Source organism: Rhagoletis zephyria, unplaced genomic scaffold (assembly GCF_001687245.7).
Source record: "Rhagoletis zephyria isolate East Lansing unplaced genomic scaffold, Rhagoletis_zephyria_1.1 Rzeph_scaffold_01810, whole genome shotgun sequence".
Classification (NCBI taxonomy): Eukaryota; Metazoa; Arthropoda; class Insecta; order Diptera; family Tephritidae; genus Rhagoletis; species Rhagoletis zephyria.
This window is the reverse complement of record NW_016158894.1, coordinates 39,338-55,511: the sequence shown is the minus strand read 5'-3', so window position 1 is coordinate 55,511 and position 16,174 is coordinate 39,338. Positions and strand designations below refer to the sequence as shown.

Sequence of the window (16,174 nt, the reverse complement as noted above, 5' to 3'; positions counted from 1 at the left end):
CAAACGAGCAAAACAAATAAAAAACAGCTGATGCTAATTAGGAAGGGCACTTTTCATTTACAGGTATGTATGTGGCTATATCGATCATCAAATATTGCTTGTGCAAAGTCCAACTATCTGGAGATGTAACTATATCACAAATGACACCGGTAGTGATTTTTGAACTTTTATTAAATTTGTGCATATAAATCGAAAACCGGGACACTTAAACGAAACCCGGGACATTTTAAGGTTGGACCGGGACACCGGGACAAATAGTCTAAAACCGGGATATGTCTAGTATCATAGAATTTGTGCCCATTAATTTGAAAGTTATTAAATTACGTAAGAAGGGTTTCAGATACAAGCAAAACGTCTATATGATGTCGCTTTAGAAAAATGTATAGTTCATTTCTATGCTGGGTTATCCCGTTCGCATTCCAAAAACAAATTCTGAGATTATTCATGGTTTAGCTAAAATGGCTTGAAGTTATAGATTTCAATTTTTAATCAANTCCTATGCTTAGTATCATAGAATTTGTGCCCATTAATTTGAAAGTTATTAAATTACGTAAGAAGGGTTTCAGATACAAGCAAAACGTCTATATGATGTCGCTTTAGAAAAATGTATAGTTCATTTCTATGCTGGGTTATCCCGTTCGCATTCCAAAAACAAATTCTGAGATTATTCATGGTTTAGCTAAAATGGCTTGAAGTTATAGATTTCAATTTTTAATCAAATCTTGTACCATGCTCTGCATTGCCATCATTTGCTCTTGCATAACTTTCATAAAGTTGTTTATAGTAGCTTCTAGGTTACTACTATTCTGACCAAAAAGAGGTTGTGTGGGAGGAGTATTTTAAGCATTTGTGCTTATGAAGTAAAGTTATTAACAGTCATTGGCGCAGACATTAGCTTAGCGGGCTCTGGTATGGGGTTACGCCTAATAGGAATATTTTTGGGAACTATTTTCTCTTTCATTGAGATATAAACTGGACAACCTCTATAGTTAGCAGTGTGATTTCCACCACAGTTACTGCACTATAGTAGGGCTGCCCCAGACGTCCGTGTTTTTCCAGGATTTATCCTGATTTAAAAAAATTGCCCTGGTGTCCTGGTCCTCAATGCAGACGAAAATTTGTAATGATAAACTCTTCAGTTATAGATTCTGGGTCTAGTGTTTCTAAAACTTTTTCAAACTACGAATTTATTTTTCTTTGTTGGTTATTACTTTTGATAAGTTGGTTGAGTCCTGACTTTATTTCTATTAGGTCATCGTGCTCCGGTGTTCCTGTTATAAATTTAAAACTGAGCCTAAAAAGTTGAGNACTTATCTAATTTTTAGCAGATTTTTCCTTGAAAAAAGCATTAGTAGTCGAAAATTTGTAATGATAAACTCTTCAGTTATAGATTCTGGGTCTAGTGTTTCTAAAACTTTTTCAAACTACGAATTTATTTTTCTTTGTTGGTTATTACTTTTGATAAGTTGGTTGAGTCCTGACTTTATTTCTATTAGGTCATCGTGCTCCGGTGTTCCTGTTATAAATTTAAAACTGAGCCTAAAAAGTTGAGGGCACGTTTTGCACGATGCTCGGATGGTAGTAGTTGATTTTTAAGTACTTCTATTTTATTTATGAGTATATCTTCTTTTTGGGATTGGGATGTACTATATTGAGATCTTATTAGCTACGAATACGAATGTCCGCTACGAATCGGAGCAATTTGCTATCACGGAATCCATGTGAACTCGAAAAAAGTGCTGCCAAACCAAAATTCTGAATTTGACGTTTCGAAATCAACTGGCTCGTAGTAAATAAACAAAATAGAAGACAAAAAACTAAAATCTTATATTCTTTATTGAAATTTTCAAATATAAGTACTATGGATTCACTGGCATTTGGAATTATGCTGACGAAGGAGGAACGTGAGAGAAACAAATAGGACCTTAGAATTCAGCGAAAGTCATTGAGGGACGTAAGCAACCCTCTCGATGTCGAAGAAAGAATGTATGTATATTGGAAACTACATAACTTCATAGTTAAATTGAAAATATTTTTCAAACGCAGGTTTATTAAAAATTACCGCTTAAATAAAGCGACCTTTTTGTACGTCCTGAGTGTTCTAGAGGGGAGTGCAAGCTCACAAAGGTCGGCGTCTATTTCTTTACTCCGTCGCTTATCTTCCGTCTTACGTTTTTTTGCGGAGGGAGGTTATCAGCACGGAGTGGGTAAAGACTTTGATATTCCAATGGCTCAGTCCACATTTTGGTGCGTCTTAAAAGACTTATTAGCATCACTTCAAACCCATCTATGCCCTCAGTGGGTGAACCTCGACTTAAGCAACGATGAATAAAGACTAGCCAAGGTATACTTTTACCAGAAATGGATTTCCTGGCGCGATTTTGTGTGTAGACGGGGCACACATTAAAATTGTTGCTCCAATTAAAGAAAAGTTTCTCTATTTTAACCGCAAAGGTTACTACAGCATCAATGCCATGATCGTAGGTTTTGAGAAGAATCTACATACTTACAAATGCATACTTCAAATTTCTTATTTAATTTGTTTGCAGATATGCGACAGTAAAATGAGAATACGCTACGTGAATGCGCAGTATTCTGGCAGCAACCATGATTCTCATATATGGAATGTCAGCAATGCGCGATATTTTTTTAAGAAGAAGTACCTAGATGGTGAACGAAACACATGGCTTTTGGGTATATACACACATATATACGTCCAATTTTAGTGAATTTTTGTCAAAATAAAATGGTTTAGTCTTTCCATAGGAGACGCTGGATACGCCCTAGAGCCATGGCTAATGACACCCTTCCGATCACCTCCATCGGTAAGTCCTGAAGGTAACTACAATAAAGTGCATGCGAAGGCTAGAAATATTGTAGAAAGGACCATTGGTGTATTTAAAAACCGATTTAGATGCCTTCTGGGTGCTCGTGAGCTTCATTATGAACCCTCGAAAGTATGTCAAATAGTTAACGTTGCTGCAGCGTTACACAAAATTTGCATTCACTATCGCGTGAATGACGATATTTCAGAAAATGTTGAACAGTATACTAACGAAAACCATGAGCTTTCTTTATCAAGTTATAATGATGCGGCTTCACAGATAAGACAATCTATATCTAGAACACTAACACGAATATACAGCCCTGTTCTGCAATCCGATTCGAATCGGAATCGGATTTGTTTCCGATTGTTGGTGTTCTGCATTCCGACAATCGGAAATTATTTCCGATCCCGCCTTGTTCTACATTTCGATCCACTTCGAATCGGAATTCTATCGGAAATTTGATGTTCTGCAATCCGATTATCGGAAATTTTTTATCGGAAATGTTCCGATCAGCTAAAAGCCAGTGGAATAGAAAATAATCAAAACGAGAAGGAAAAATATAACTGTTAACGGTCGAAGGAAAAATTTTATAGTCAGCGAACAGCAAAGAATTTAAGTAGAGAAAATAAAAGTGGTAATTACTACAATTAAAATTATTAAAATGCAGGGGAAAGCACAAGACGGCGGAGCGAAGCAAAAATATGTTGGATTTCATGGAAGTAAATCCAGACATAGCCAAAGGCTTCTTCAAAGGAGACAAAGTGGCTCTTGAGGTCTTAAAATGTTTAGTTTTTTGTGAAAATTGTTTATTTATAATTATAGTACTGGTTTTTATTAAATATACTTGTTTTTATTAAAATATTATATAATATTATTCGCAATTTCGTCTCTAATTCTTTGTGATTCACTTTGCAAGTTAATGTCTGTTAGTACAAATCTATCTACTTCACTATCTACTTCGCTGGCGTTTTCTTCAGGTTCATCATAGTCATATTCAAGATTATAGTGGCGACAAATATTATGCAAGGCAACACATACATTCATTATTTTCGCAACCTTATTTGGTTTGTACTGCAAGGTTCCTAACAAACAACGAAAACGAGTTTTAAGAACCCCAATTGTTCGTTCAACTACATTACGTGTCGAAGAATGTGTTTTGTTAAACGCGTGTTGTATAGACCGTGGTTCTGGTTTTCTATATGGCGTTAATAGAAAAGGTTCCAGAGCATACCCGGCATCGCCCAATAACCACGATTTGTTTTCACCATCTCGATACTTCGTCATGACTAACTGTCTTGCATTGCTCATGCTCCATATAAAGGAGTCATGGCTAGAACCGGGATGACAAGCATCAATAGCTCTAATAACCACATTATGATCGCAAATTTGAAATAAATAAGAAACAAATTTTACGAAAATTTTAAATTTTAAATTTAATTTACTGCATTTCTTGCAGTAGTTAATATATATATCAAAAGATAGAGCATTAAAATACCTACCAGAATTATAGATTTAAAAGTAATTTAAAATGTATAATATGCGTATTTTACAAGCTCACACTCAACTGTGTGCGTACCCAAAGCGACCCTGCAAAAAATTGTGCGACTAATCTCTAAAGGGAGCAACTAGTCTCATACGGGTAGAGATCAATTAGTCGATAACTGGAGATCAATTATTCCCCGACTCCTCTTTAACGGGTGCTTTTAACGTTTTAATGACATGTACGCACTTAGTCAATGAAATTTCATGTGCTTCATTGGCACAGGGAGAGAGTATTCGCTCAACAAAACTGAGAACCCCGGTTCGAATCGCAGCTGGTGCAAATTTTCATTATTTAAAAGTTACTAGTCGCTTTTTATGCCCGTTCGGGCACAAAAGGAAACAATTAGTCTCTTCATAGGACATGCTCGACCAGAAGCGAACAGTTCATTCCATATAAGGAGATCAAAAGTGGTATTATTCGCAAGTTACTTTGCGATTGCTCCCGAAGTCATCCCGGAGTAGTCGCATTTTTTGCAGGGAAGAATTACCACTAATGTATGTACATACGACAAACACATCATTTTATTTATTTATTCGTTTTAATCTAGAAAAGTGTAACAATTCTTACAGATTACAAAGAAAAAAATTAGAGAGCACTTAAGACTAATTAAATATTTCATTTAATAATATTTTAAAATAGTATTTTGTGTAAGAAAAGTCAAAAAATTGAGAGTTGAAAGCGAATTAGATTCTCTCAAAGTTCTCAGAATCGGAGCATTACAAGCATAATATTGATATTAATTTTTGCGAGTAGAGATGGGGAGTCGATCATCCCATTTATTAGATCATAAACGAAAGTGAGAGAGAGAATAGTCCTTCTACTTTCCAACGATTTTAGGTTAATGAGCATGCACCGACCTCTGTAAGATGGAATTGGCTCAGAAAATTTCAGAGAACGTAAAGCATAGCGGATAAAGACTTTTTGGACACGCTCGAGCCTACTAATGTGACATGCATAATATGGTCTCCATATAAAAGCAGCAAATTCTAGCTTAGAATGCACAAGCGAATTATATAACACCTTTAGAGTATAGGGATCAGTAAAGTCTGAGCTGAAACGTCGAATAAAAGCTAGTACAGCATACGACTTTGCAATACTGTAATTTAAATGACTTTGAAAGGAGAATCTAGAGCAGTGACCGCCAAACACTTTCCTGGGAAACGAACTATATTCGGCCTTTCACACGTACACAATCCGAAGCTCAACAGAAAGAGTAGCAGAGCAACAAATTTTATTTAGTTGCATGCAAACAATAGGCGAAGCAGGTTGATGACGCATTTCCGTGCATTACCACCAACACATTCTCATNACTGCGCTGCGGAATATTGATATTAATTTTTGCGAGTAGAATGGGGAGTCGATCATCCCATTTATTAGATCATAAACGAAAGTGAGAGAGAGAATAGTCCTTCTACTTTCCAACGATTTTAGGTTAATGAGCATGCACCGACCTCTGTAAGATGGAATTGGCTCAGAAAATTTCAGAGAACGTAAAGCATAGCGGATAAAGACTTTTTGGACACGCTCGAGCCTACTAATGTGACATGCATAATATGGTCTCCATATAAAAGCAGCAAATTCTAGCTTAGAATGCACAAGCGAATTATATAACACCTTTAGAGTATAGGGATCAGTAAAGTCTGAGCTGAAACGTCGAATAAAAGCTAGTACAGCATACGACTTTGCAATACTGTAATTTAAATGACTTTGAAAGGAGAATCTAGAGCAGTGACCGCCAAACACTTTCCTGGGAAACGAACTATATTCGGCCTTTCACACGTACACAATCCGAAGCTCAACAGAAAGAGTAGCAGAGCAACAAATTTTATTTAGTTGCATGCAAACAATAGGCGAAGCAGGTTGATGACGCATTTCCGTGCATTACCACCAACACATTCTCATTTTTTATTTCATAACTAATACATTCTCATTTTAAGACTTCTCTTTTTGGCGGACACTGATCTAGAGTCGAAAACCACCCCAAGATCAATAATTTCACTCGGATTGGATTACCTAAAGCCATCAATGTGATAGGAGGTAGGAATAGAAGAACGAGATTTAGAATAAGAGATATGGAAGCGCTTGCTTATATTTAATCTTAACTTATTTATTTTGCACCAAGCATCGACGTTATCAGACTGAAGATTTACAGAGTCCGAATAACTCGCAATCGCTGAGTATATCTTTATATCATCAGCATACAAAAGAAGCAACTAGAAATGTCATTAACAAAAATTATAAAGAGTAGAGGACCCAGTATACTTCCACACCAGGAACACCAGAGGACGCAATGAAAGGGGCTGATGACACACTATCAACATTAACAACAAATTTCCGAGAGGAGAGATAGGATTTAAACCATTTTAAAAGGGTGGAATGAAATCCTAAAGCCCTCAATTTGGAAATTAAAATTGTGTGGCTAACATTGTCAAATGCTTTTGAGAAGTCTGTGTACACAGCATATACTTGAACACGGTTTAGGAAAGCAGACATACAATATTCAGCAAACACTGCAAGGTTGCAGACAGTTGATCTACCTTTCATGAAACCATGCTGATCAACGGAGATTAGGCGATAAACTGAAAAATAAATTTTTTCTTTCACAATAAGTTCAACTAATTTTGAGACCGTGGATAATTTAGAAGTTGGTCTATAATTGGTAATGTTATTCTTACTGCCACTTTTAAATACTGGATTTATTTAGTTACTTTCCCGGCATCTATGAAATCACCTCGTTCAAGTGATTTTTTGAACATTAAAAAAACTGGACAGGCAAGTGCAGAGCAATTTTTAAAAATATACGAAGATAGCCCATTTACATCAGCTTTTGTGGATGCTTGGAGTTGCCGTATTCCATCTTCAACCTCAGCCAGCGTTAAGGTTAGCGAACCAAGATTGACTGGGGAATTTATATCGAGTTCAATTTCACAAGCCAAATTCGCATCAACTTCAAAGTTAGAAGTTAGATTGGCTGCTTCTAGAGAAGATTGTGCTTGAGTTTCGTTGTAGTAGACAACAGAAGGAATACTTGAACATGATTTCCTTGATTTGACATATCGCCAGAAAGAACTAGGACTTGACTTTATGTCCGACTCGAACTTAAGAATATAATTTCGCTTTAAATTCCTTTCCAAAGATTTGAGTTCCTTTGAATTATACAAATATTTATCTTTATGAGCAACGGAATTAGATAGCTTAAACTTTTTAAAATATTTGTTTCTAAAGTTTTTAAGTTTTCGCAGCTCCTTAGTGTGCCATGGTATTCTATAACTAGTCTTTTTAAGCGCAGTTATTTTTTCTTTACAGATTTCACTTATCTCATGCTTAAAAACATGATAACAACTGGCAACTTCAACCCCGGCAAATAAGAAATCCCAATCTAGACTGGCAACTGCTGCGTTAACTATTTCAAAATCAAAATTTCTATAGCAAGAGCGAGCAACTTCATTATCAGAACAAATCACATTAAACTCGTAGAATTCCAAATTAAGGACAAGCGGTACATGGTATAGGCCAGGAGTAGACAGAGGGTCTAGGCATTCACGCATGAAAAAATTCAAATCATCATTGATGAAAATCAAGTCTAAAATTCGAGAAAGGCTATTTGAGAAATTATTAATCTGAACAAGTCTACAACTTAAAAAATTATCAATCAAATGAGTTATATATATTTCCATAATTAGATGCTAAGCCTACAACATTTTCCACGTGCGCTTTATACAGTGTATCATTACTTGACGGAGGAATATAGGACGCACAAAGCAAGAGACTTGAAACGCCCTTCACGGATACACACAGCTGGTCCAGGAGTGTGTCCGTATTCATCAAAGTCACAAGCGATGAGCAGTACTTCCGTTGAACGGCAATTAGGACCCCTCCACCTCTGGTGAGACCTGTTTTCATAACATCTCGATCTTTTCGAAATACATTGTATAAGTTGGGATCAAAAAATTCATTGGCAAAGAAGCTATCATTTAGCCTTGTCTCAATGAGAATAAAAATATCATAGTCCATACGCGAACTCACCACTAAAAGTTGCTTAGATTTAGTTCTTAGCCCAGAAACATTTTGAAAACATATTTTTAGATTTTTCGGAGCTTTATTGAGTGCGGTATTAGTTATGATTGATGCGGTGGTGCATCGTCTTTGTGAAAAAAAACGCAAAAGGCCGAATTTTTACACTCTCGGGCTAGATATCTGCATTGAGCAACTTGTCATAAAAACAATCCGATACACCCAATTTAAAATTAATCTTTTTAAGTTCACTTAAATCAGAATATTTTTTAACCAGTGTATAGCATACCAAAGACTTACGGCCGCACTCAGAAACGTTCATTAAATTAGCTCTAACGGGCACTTAACTAATGATCGTTAAATCTGTTAATTAATGTTTCCTCTCAGAGTCATTTTTTAATGATTCATTAGTTAATGAAAACTTTAAGGGCTTGTCAATTTCTTCCCTCTTTTTCTTTAGCAACACTCACTTCAAATTGACAAAAAATTAAATATTTGAAGTTAGATTATATTGTGCTTTCATACGAAATACGTATTTCATTGTTTTTCTATCAGCACCAAGGCAAGAAAGCATACATAATATAATAATTATATTATAATGGTAAGTATCGGTGTAGAAGTAAAGCAAGATCGTAGTTTAGGCCTTCCTCCTATTAATTTGTACTCGCTGCATTCATTTTTAATCAGATCACCAGTATTAAGTGTGTATAGATCGCGCTTCCTTATAAACTCCAATGATGCGAGGTTAGCGAAATTCTTAAAAATCCCTGGTGCTGTACGGACTCCATAGAAAAAACTTGGTTCTTTGTATTGTGTGATTGATTCCGAGTTTCTTTTGTAATAATTTAACAATGCATAGTTTACATATGAATGAATGTATGTGTTTTAGAATTAATATGGTTTATATTAAGTCCTGGACGTGTCTCGGCTTATTTATGACCACTTTTATGTCCATTGCTGCACTACTTAGTACCCAGCCTGCAAAGAAAAGTCCGTGCTGAGAGATAGTATTGGGCAACGCTCTCCAGAATAGTGCAGGCAATCAATTATTAGCTAGCACAATTGTGATGAGAAGCGTTTTTGTCTATTTTGAGAGTGGCTCACACTCGAAGATGTGATCTGGTCAGTTAGGGCTACCAGAAGTGTGGTGGGTTTTGTACATCCCCAAAGAATTGTATGTAATAACTCTTCGAAACACATTTGAAAACTGCAATACAGTCGTTTTAGGAATGCGATTTTACAAGTCAAGCTACAATGCAATTGTTTCTTGGAAGCGACAAGTTAAAAGGTTCTTGCACAAACTATAGTAAAGCTAAAGCTTGTCCATGTTACCACATTCAAGAACTGCAATACCTGCTCTTAATTCACCCAGGAAATTTCTATGTACGTATACAAATGTTTGTTTTAATTTAGGAAGAAGCAAAAGTAAATCGAAAGCGTGTATCAAATTTCACTGCCGATGAAAAGGCTATATTAGGGCAACTAATAAAGAAGCGGCCTATTATAGAATCGAAGCATACGGATGGAAAATCAATTTTGAGAAAGAAAGAAGCTTGGGATTTGCTTACGAATGAGTTCAATTCAAATTCGAATGTCTACAAGGTAAAATTATATGCGTTTTAAGGCGGGTTGTATGGAACGAATGGAACAGATTCGGATTCTAGATAAATTTCTAAGAAAAAATTCCATTAGAGCATAGCTCTGGATTTCGAGCCCGCCAAACTTGAAAAAGCTATCTTCAATTAATGCTACGTTAAGACATAAGTAAGTATTAAAAATATGACCTTCATAACACTCCCGCTAATATTAAGTGTAGACATTAACTTAGTATTAATTAAAGATAGGTTATTTTAAAATTTTGGGGGGCTCAAAATTTGGAGCTATAATGGAATTTTTTCTTTGGTATTTAATGTAGAATACGAATGTGCTAGGAACGATGTCGAAAAAATACCCGACCTAATGCATTTATTCAATTTATTATACGCCTTAAGGTAGCGTCAAACAGATGCGGTAAAAAATTTTACGATATGCGATCAATACAAACCACTGCGGTATAGCACCGCAGTGTGTCGTATCTCACCTGTTTGAGAGCGTTTGCTTTTTATCGTTATCGCAAAAAATACGATATCGTATCGCACCGGTATTATCGCATCTGCTTGAGGCCACCTTTAGTATTTCGTGTTTCCATATTGTTTATTTCAGCGTGAGACGGTTACATTAAGGAGGGCGTGGGAAAATATGAAGGCAGTCGCACGAAAGGCTCGGGCAGTAGAAAGGGGTAATTTATTTCGAACGGGCGGTGGGCCACCGGTGCCATCAACATCACGGCAAGTAGAAGCAATAGTGGACATGGTGGAAGAGGTATGTATCCTTACAGCGCTCTTACACGATATTTATTTGCTTATCGTTATCTTAATATAGAAAGGCCCTATCTCTCATCGTCGCTGAAATACAAAAAAAAAATCGTAACTAGCTAAAAATCCTAAATTCACCTATTGATTGATTTTGAGCATTATGTGAAATAGAGCCTTTCTATATTAAAGTAACGATATACATATATGTAAATGCTACTTTACTTACGAGTACATACAAAAAAAAAACGTTTACATATCGATGGTCCTGTGCAATAACGACACAAATTAAAATTCGAAAAATAAAAACTGTTACTACTGTTAAGTGATTATTGTCTCTAATCCTTGTCTAATCCATTTCCATCCCTTACTAAAGTAAGCAGTAAGGATTGTTAAAGTAAGTACAAAAGATGAGACATGGATTCGACAAGGATTAAATACATGAGTCACTTAACAGTAGTAACAGTTTTTATATTTTTTTGAATTTTGAATTGTGTCGTTGTTGTACAGGACCATCGATATGTAAATACATTCATATCGTATAAGTGCGCTGTTAGGGACTTAACTATTATCTTCATACTGTCTTGTCGTCATAAAATTTAATTATTAGGCTGCTCCCGCAATGATTTGCGAAATCTCCAACAACTTTGACAGCGATGGGGCAATTTTGCTAAACATGGAAAATAGCCAATCTAGCTCCATTGAGTTTTTAGGTATGTCCTTTAAGATATAAGGCAAATCACTTTTTAACCAACATTTTTTAGATATGATCACGGAAGCAAATGAGGAATCCGACGTAAACTTCAAAGCCATAAGCATAAATTATGAAGGTGAACCAAATGTTGCAGGTACTGTACCTATAAAATACGAAAGAAGTCATCTACGATATACTAAAATTCTTTTCGCTGCTTTTTAACTACATAGTACACAGTAATGAAACTGGCCACCAACAAAAAGTGGAAAAGGAGCAAGTACGCAGACCAAGCGACTACGTTCGGCGGGAGGCAGCATTACGGGTAAGGTACCTAGAGAAGAGAGAGAAGCTTAAGCTTGAATTAGTCAAAACACAGGTATATAATAACTATGCATTGGTAAAGCTAAATATTTGTATATGCATATTTTCTTTTACAGTTGGAAGTTGAGCAAATAAAAAAAAGAGCAGCCTTGTTGGAAGAGCAAAAAAACCAAGTATTACTACAAAAGGCTAAAATAGATTTTGAAGAGGCAAAAAAAAATCGTTCAATAAATTAAAGACATAGTTAATATTTCAACATCTAAAGACTTTTATTTGTAGCAAAAGATCTTAGGAAAAAAATCTGTCTACCAGAGATTGACGCGCAATAAAACCGTTGCTGTTGGAGTTTTCATTGATTGGTGAGGCTTCGACATTAAAAGTTTCGATGTTATCAGAGCTGACTGGTAGCAAGTCATCTACTAAGATGGAAATGTTATGCAATGCTGCACATGCGCATATAACAGCTACAACGGTCTCCAGCTTAATACCCATTCCAACGTGAAGGCAGGGGAATCTTCGCTTCCAAACTCCAAAACATCTTTCCACAGTGTTTCTTGTTTTAATGTGGCTTTTATTGTACTCCTTTTGTGGAGTTGAGCTTGGTGATAAAAACGGAGTTAAAAGCAAATTACTGACAGCATATCCACTGTCACCTAAGAGTATTCCTTTTAATTCCCCGCTATTGAATCTTTGCTTAACCGAACTGCTGTTATATATAAAGCTATCGTGCGTACTCCCAGGCCAACGAACTACTAAATCAAAAAATTCCAAGTTTGGACCAGTGACTGCTTGTACATTGATAGAGAACCACCCTTTCCTATTTCTGTATACCTCAGCAGATAATCCTCCTGGGCTTCTTATTTTAATATGTGTGCAATCTACGCACGCAATTACTCCAGGAAAATGAGCCAATTCATAAAACTGTTGCCTACAAATAAAAATGTGCAACAATAATTAAGCATTTTTATACATAGTATGTAAAAATACTTATTATGTATTAACGAAATTCAGAATACAAAATATGGCCCTACTTTACTCTATTAAATTCTTCTGCAGTAGATGGAAATTTAACGAGGTCTTTGGTTTTTCGCGCTATTGAAGTAGAGACTTGAAAAATTATTCGCGAAACTGACTGTTGACATATGTTCATCACATCTCCATCCAGTTTCTGTAATTGAAATGGATAGTCATATGTTATCGTTCATTAGATCCAAAAGTTGAGGCATTGGAAATTCACACGTTTATTTCCATATGTATGTTGGTATAACTTATTAAAGAACGTCGAAGTTCCAAGATAAATAATAATTTATATAATTTAATTAATTTTTTTAATTTATTTATATATGATATGCTAAAAATATATGTATGTATATGTACATATGTATATAGTTTCAGCTGTTTCTTGAAATAGTTATATGCATACATCCATCCTTGGAAAATAATACATATAATATGGAGACAGATTCAAATGTTATCTTCTCGTAAATAATTGTATCAATACCAACCTGAAAACTGCCAGTGGCATAATATCGAAGTGTTACCAATAACATTATTTCCGGGTGAAATGGTAATCCTCTTCTGGTTGGCTTATCCAACTCAGAAGACACCAAAGGCAAAATAACATTCTTAATAGTTTCAGGCGTAAATCTATATCGTGCATGGAATTCCCGATTTGAGTACTTCGTGAAAGGATCAGAATAATCTCGAAGATAGCGCCTCAATCCCACTTCCCTGTGCCTTCTTACATAATCCGCAAAGTCCATGAAGTCTTCTAGATCGGACATTTTTCCACTATTTTAAAAATCTAACACAAATTCAAACGAAAATAATAAAATAATAAACAAAAGATTGTCAAAATCTCTCGTTAAAAAGTTAAGTGAAGGTTTTTCTTTACTCAACTTTAATGTTCATTAAATGCCGTTAATGAAACATTAGCTGACTCTGAGAGGGAATTTTTTCAAATCGTTACTGAGGGACACCTTAAGTAATCATTAAACGACTCTGAGTGCGGCTGTAAGAGTCAATTCCAGCATGCTTCGAAATATAAGAAAGAATATCTATCACCTTAACGCTGGGCCAGAATGAGGACAGATGTAGCCATTTGTATGCAGGAACAACTTGTAGTTCATTGTTGTTATTGGAGCTAATGACAATAGGCTTATTTAATTTCTTCTGGTAGCCGTTTCCCACTGGGGTGCTTGAGGTACCGCAGTCGCAGATGCGATAGCTGCATCATTAGACATTTAGAAGTACCGCGGAGAAAATGTTATAGTTCTGCCAACACCACCTTGTATAAATTCGACTTGGCTCCAGTAACTGCCATACCTAAAAAAAAGCGTGAAGTTCTATGAAAGATTGATTTTGTGGCAAGTTGTACAACTCGTCGCAACGTTAATGGGCATGTTGTATAACGGCATTCTATTTTGAGTTTATTTTAGTGGTAACCACATAGCAAAAAAACATTATATGTTATATCCATCGATTGAATGCCAAATTTTTCTCCTTTTTTTATAAATCCTCCGAAATAGATTTTGTAAATCGTGTTTATGCACTGAGTTTCTACTCAAATTCATGAAATGATTTCGTGAATAGGTCTACGAGGTTAGGTAATTTTATGTTTTTATACTCCTGCTACCACATGAATATATCAATTCGTGATAAGAACATATGAATTTGCCTTGGATAGAATACAACGTTGCGCAAAGAGAAGGCGAGTAAGAGGAGATGCCGAGCAAAGGAATTTCTCTTCTTTCAACTTAAATTAATGCATTTTGCAAACAAAGGTTCGTCCGTTGCATAACGCCTTGTTTATAAAGCACGGGACAAATGGTAACTAATCACGGCGACATCGTAGGGATCTATTGATTGCATTATAAGCATTTGCATTTATTAAAAATACAAAAGATAATTATGTGAGAGTTCACTTCACTCAGTTACTTCCATTATGACCCGGTCCTAACGATGCTAGAAGGGCAAACTCATACAAGGTGTTGATACCGGATTTTCAATTGAAATTAAAAATGAATCAAAAAATTATAAATCAGTGAAATTAAATGAAATTAATGTTTAATTTCTAGCCTAACCTCCATATGTAAGTAACTCAGTCGCCAAATGCTTTGCCGTGCCGTACACATATGTATCTTTACACATCAAATTTTTCCTGAGTACTTGGTACTCACACCTTTTCTAAGAAGTTTCACTTCTATCACGTNGTCGCCAAATGCTTTGCCGTGCCGTACACATATGTATCTTTACACATCAAATTTTCTTGAGTACTTGGTACTCACACCTTTTCTAAGAAGTTTCACTTCTATCACGTGTACGGTGCTACACGCGTTTTTTTTTATCTGTTAGGTCTGTAACTCTATCGGAAAGTCAGAGTGAGAATATCAACAAGGTTATGAATCCTGTTGCTATCTTTATGTATTATTCTCCCCCTCACTGTTAAAATTGTGTGCCCGCGATTTTTTATTTTATGTTTATTATGGGCCTGTTCGAGACACGTAATAAAAGCGGCAGTACTGCCGCACTGATGATAATAAATGAAAATGAAATGAAACGTGATACTTTAATGATTCGGGCAACACTGCGGTTGTGATTGCAACTCGAACAAGCCCCTATATTTTTTTTGCAAGTTTATTACGGCGGTCTTTTCGGCTATATATTACATCTCCTGGTTTAAATGTTATGACTTGTCTATTTTTATTATGATACTGAAGTAACTTATCCTGTTTTTCCTCTATTATATTTGATGTCACGATTGAAAAATACGTCTTCAGGTTTGTATCCTGTAGAGGAGTGGATAGTCCTATTATGCTTACGAATAGCGTTAAAAATTTCTTCACCGGGCGCGGTTTTATTTTGGGCAGCTAAACTCTGAGAAAGTGCGATAAGCGTATTATGTACCCGATCAACTTGAACGTCCGACGATGATACGACATATTGGGATAACTGAATGCGTTATTTGTAGTCGATTATATAGGAATTTCATCATGTTTGCGTTGAATATACTTTCATTTTCTGTCATGAGATATTTGGCATTCGGGTAAACTTGTGTGTCTATGGATTCGTGACAGTCTATATTTGTGTCGAGTTTGCGTAAGAAACAATATTTAGATCATTGTGGAAGAATACAAGTGAGATATCTTAGGGTTGATAGATAATTGACAGGGTATTCAATATGGCGATGACAGTGTGAACAATATGGCAGCCAATAGGCATACAACACCGAATGGCCCGAAGTTGCAAAACTACGACCCGAATGAAACGCTTCGTGAAAACCCAGGGCTGCGAAGTGGTATTTTGATGGAAAATATAAAAGCCAGGATTTTGTGCAGCGCCCAATTTTAACAAAAAAGGGTTTTGTGTGCTGAAGATGAACAGAAAAAGGTTGCTGTGCTGTTTCGTTTTAAGGTTATTTTAA

At 35.8% G+C, this 16,174-nt stretch overlaps 3 protein-coding genes across 6 annotated transcripts; 2 read left to right on the top strand and 1 right to left on the bottom strand.

Annotated features, from left to right (window-relative positions):
- The first annotated feature begins 1,861 nt into the window (after positions 1-1,861).
- Positions 1,862-10,131, top strand: LOC108365235 (putative nuclease HARBI1). Its single transcript, XM_017619225.1, has 5 exons — positions 1,862-1,904; positions 2,455-2,694; positions 2,767-3,014; positions 9,799-9,987; positions 10,078-10,131. Exons 1-5 carry the CDS (start codon positions 1,862-1,864, stop codon positions 10,129-10,131), a joined length of 774 nt encoding a protein of 257 aa, XP_017474714.1.
- LOC108365234 (uncharacterized) lies at positions 9,098-12,011 on the top strand. 3 transcript variants are annotated; one of them, XM_017619223.1, is made up of 6 exons: positions 9,098-9,987; positions 10,588-10,746; positions 11,347-11,449; positions 11,501-11,584; positions 11,661-11,806; positions 11,868-12,011. In XM_017619223.1, exons 2-6 carry the CDS (start codon positions 10,624-10,626, stop codon positions 11,985-11,987), a joined length of 576 nt encoding a protein of 191 aa, XP_017474712.1. In that variant the 5' UTR covers positions 9,098-9,987; positions 10,588-10,623; the 3' UTR covers positions 11,988-12,011. The 3 variants fall into 3 exon arrangements, with proteins under 3 accessions (XP_017474712.1, XP_017474711.1, XP_017474710.1); XM_017619222.1 differs by having other exon boundaries at positions 9,098-10,149; XM_017619221.1 differs by having other exon boundaries at positions 9,098-10,746.
- Positions 11,087-13,756, bottom strand: LOC108365232 (putative nuclease HARBI1). Of its 2 annotated transcripts, XM_017619220.1 has the most exons (4): positions 13,651-13,756; positions 13,257-13,555; positions 12,783-12,919; positions 11,087-12,679 (listed from the first exon to the last, which is right to left on the bottom strand). In XM_017619220.1, exons 2-4 carry the CDS (start codon positions 13,533-13,535, stop codon positions 12,040-12,042), a joined length of 1,056 nt encoding a protein of 351 aa, XP_017474709.1. In that variant the 5' UTR covers positions 13,536-13,555; positions 13,651-13,756; the 3' UTR covers positions 11,087-12,039. The 2 variants fall into 2 exon arrangements, with proteins under 2 accessions (XP_017474709.1, XP_017474708.1); XM_017619219.1 differs by having other exon boundaries at positions 13,257-13,756.
- Between the last annotated feature and the right edge of the window lie 2,418 nt (positions 13,757-16,174).

Excerpts from the sequence above, each read along its gene's own strand:
- LOC108365235 (XM_017619225.1), top strand. The coding sequence starts at position 1,862 with ATGGATTCACTGGCATTTGGAATTATGCTGACGAAGGAGGAAC. Across the intron at positions 3,015-9,798 it reads AAATTTGCATTCACTATCGC|GAAGAAGCAAAAGTAAATCG; the intron begins GTGAATGACGAT and ends GTTTTAATTTAG. Across the intron at positions 9,988-10,077 it reads CAAATTCGAATGTCTACAAG|AGCATAGCTCTGGATTTCGA; the intron begins GTAAAATTATAT and ends AAATTCCATTAG.
- LOC108365234 (XM_017619223.1), top strand. The coding sequence starts at position 10,624 with ATGAAGGCAGTCGCACGAAAGGCTCGGGCAGTAGAAAGGGGTAATTTA. Across the intron at positions 11,585-11,660 it reads AGGTGAACCAAATGTTGCAG|TACACAGTAATGAAACTGGC; the intron begins GTACTGTACCTA and ends TTAACTACATAG. Across the intron at positions 11,807-11,867 it reads TTGAATTAGTCAAAACACAG|TTGGAAGTTGAGCAAATAAA; the intron begins GTATATAATAAC and ends TTTCTTTTACAG.
- LOC108365232 (XM_017619219.1), bottom strand. The coding sequence starts at position 13,535 with ATGTCCGATCTAGAAGACTTCATGGACTTTGCGGATTATGTAAGAAGG. Across the intron at positions 12,920-13,256 it reads ATGCCACTGGCAGTTTTCAG|AAACTGGATGGAGATGTGAT; the intron begins GTTGGTATTGAT and ends TTTCAATTACAG. Across the intron at positions 12,680-12,782 it reads GAAGAATTTAATAGAGTAAA|GCAACAGTTTTATGAATTGG; the intron begins GTAGGGCCATAT and ends TTTTATTTGTAG.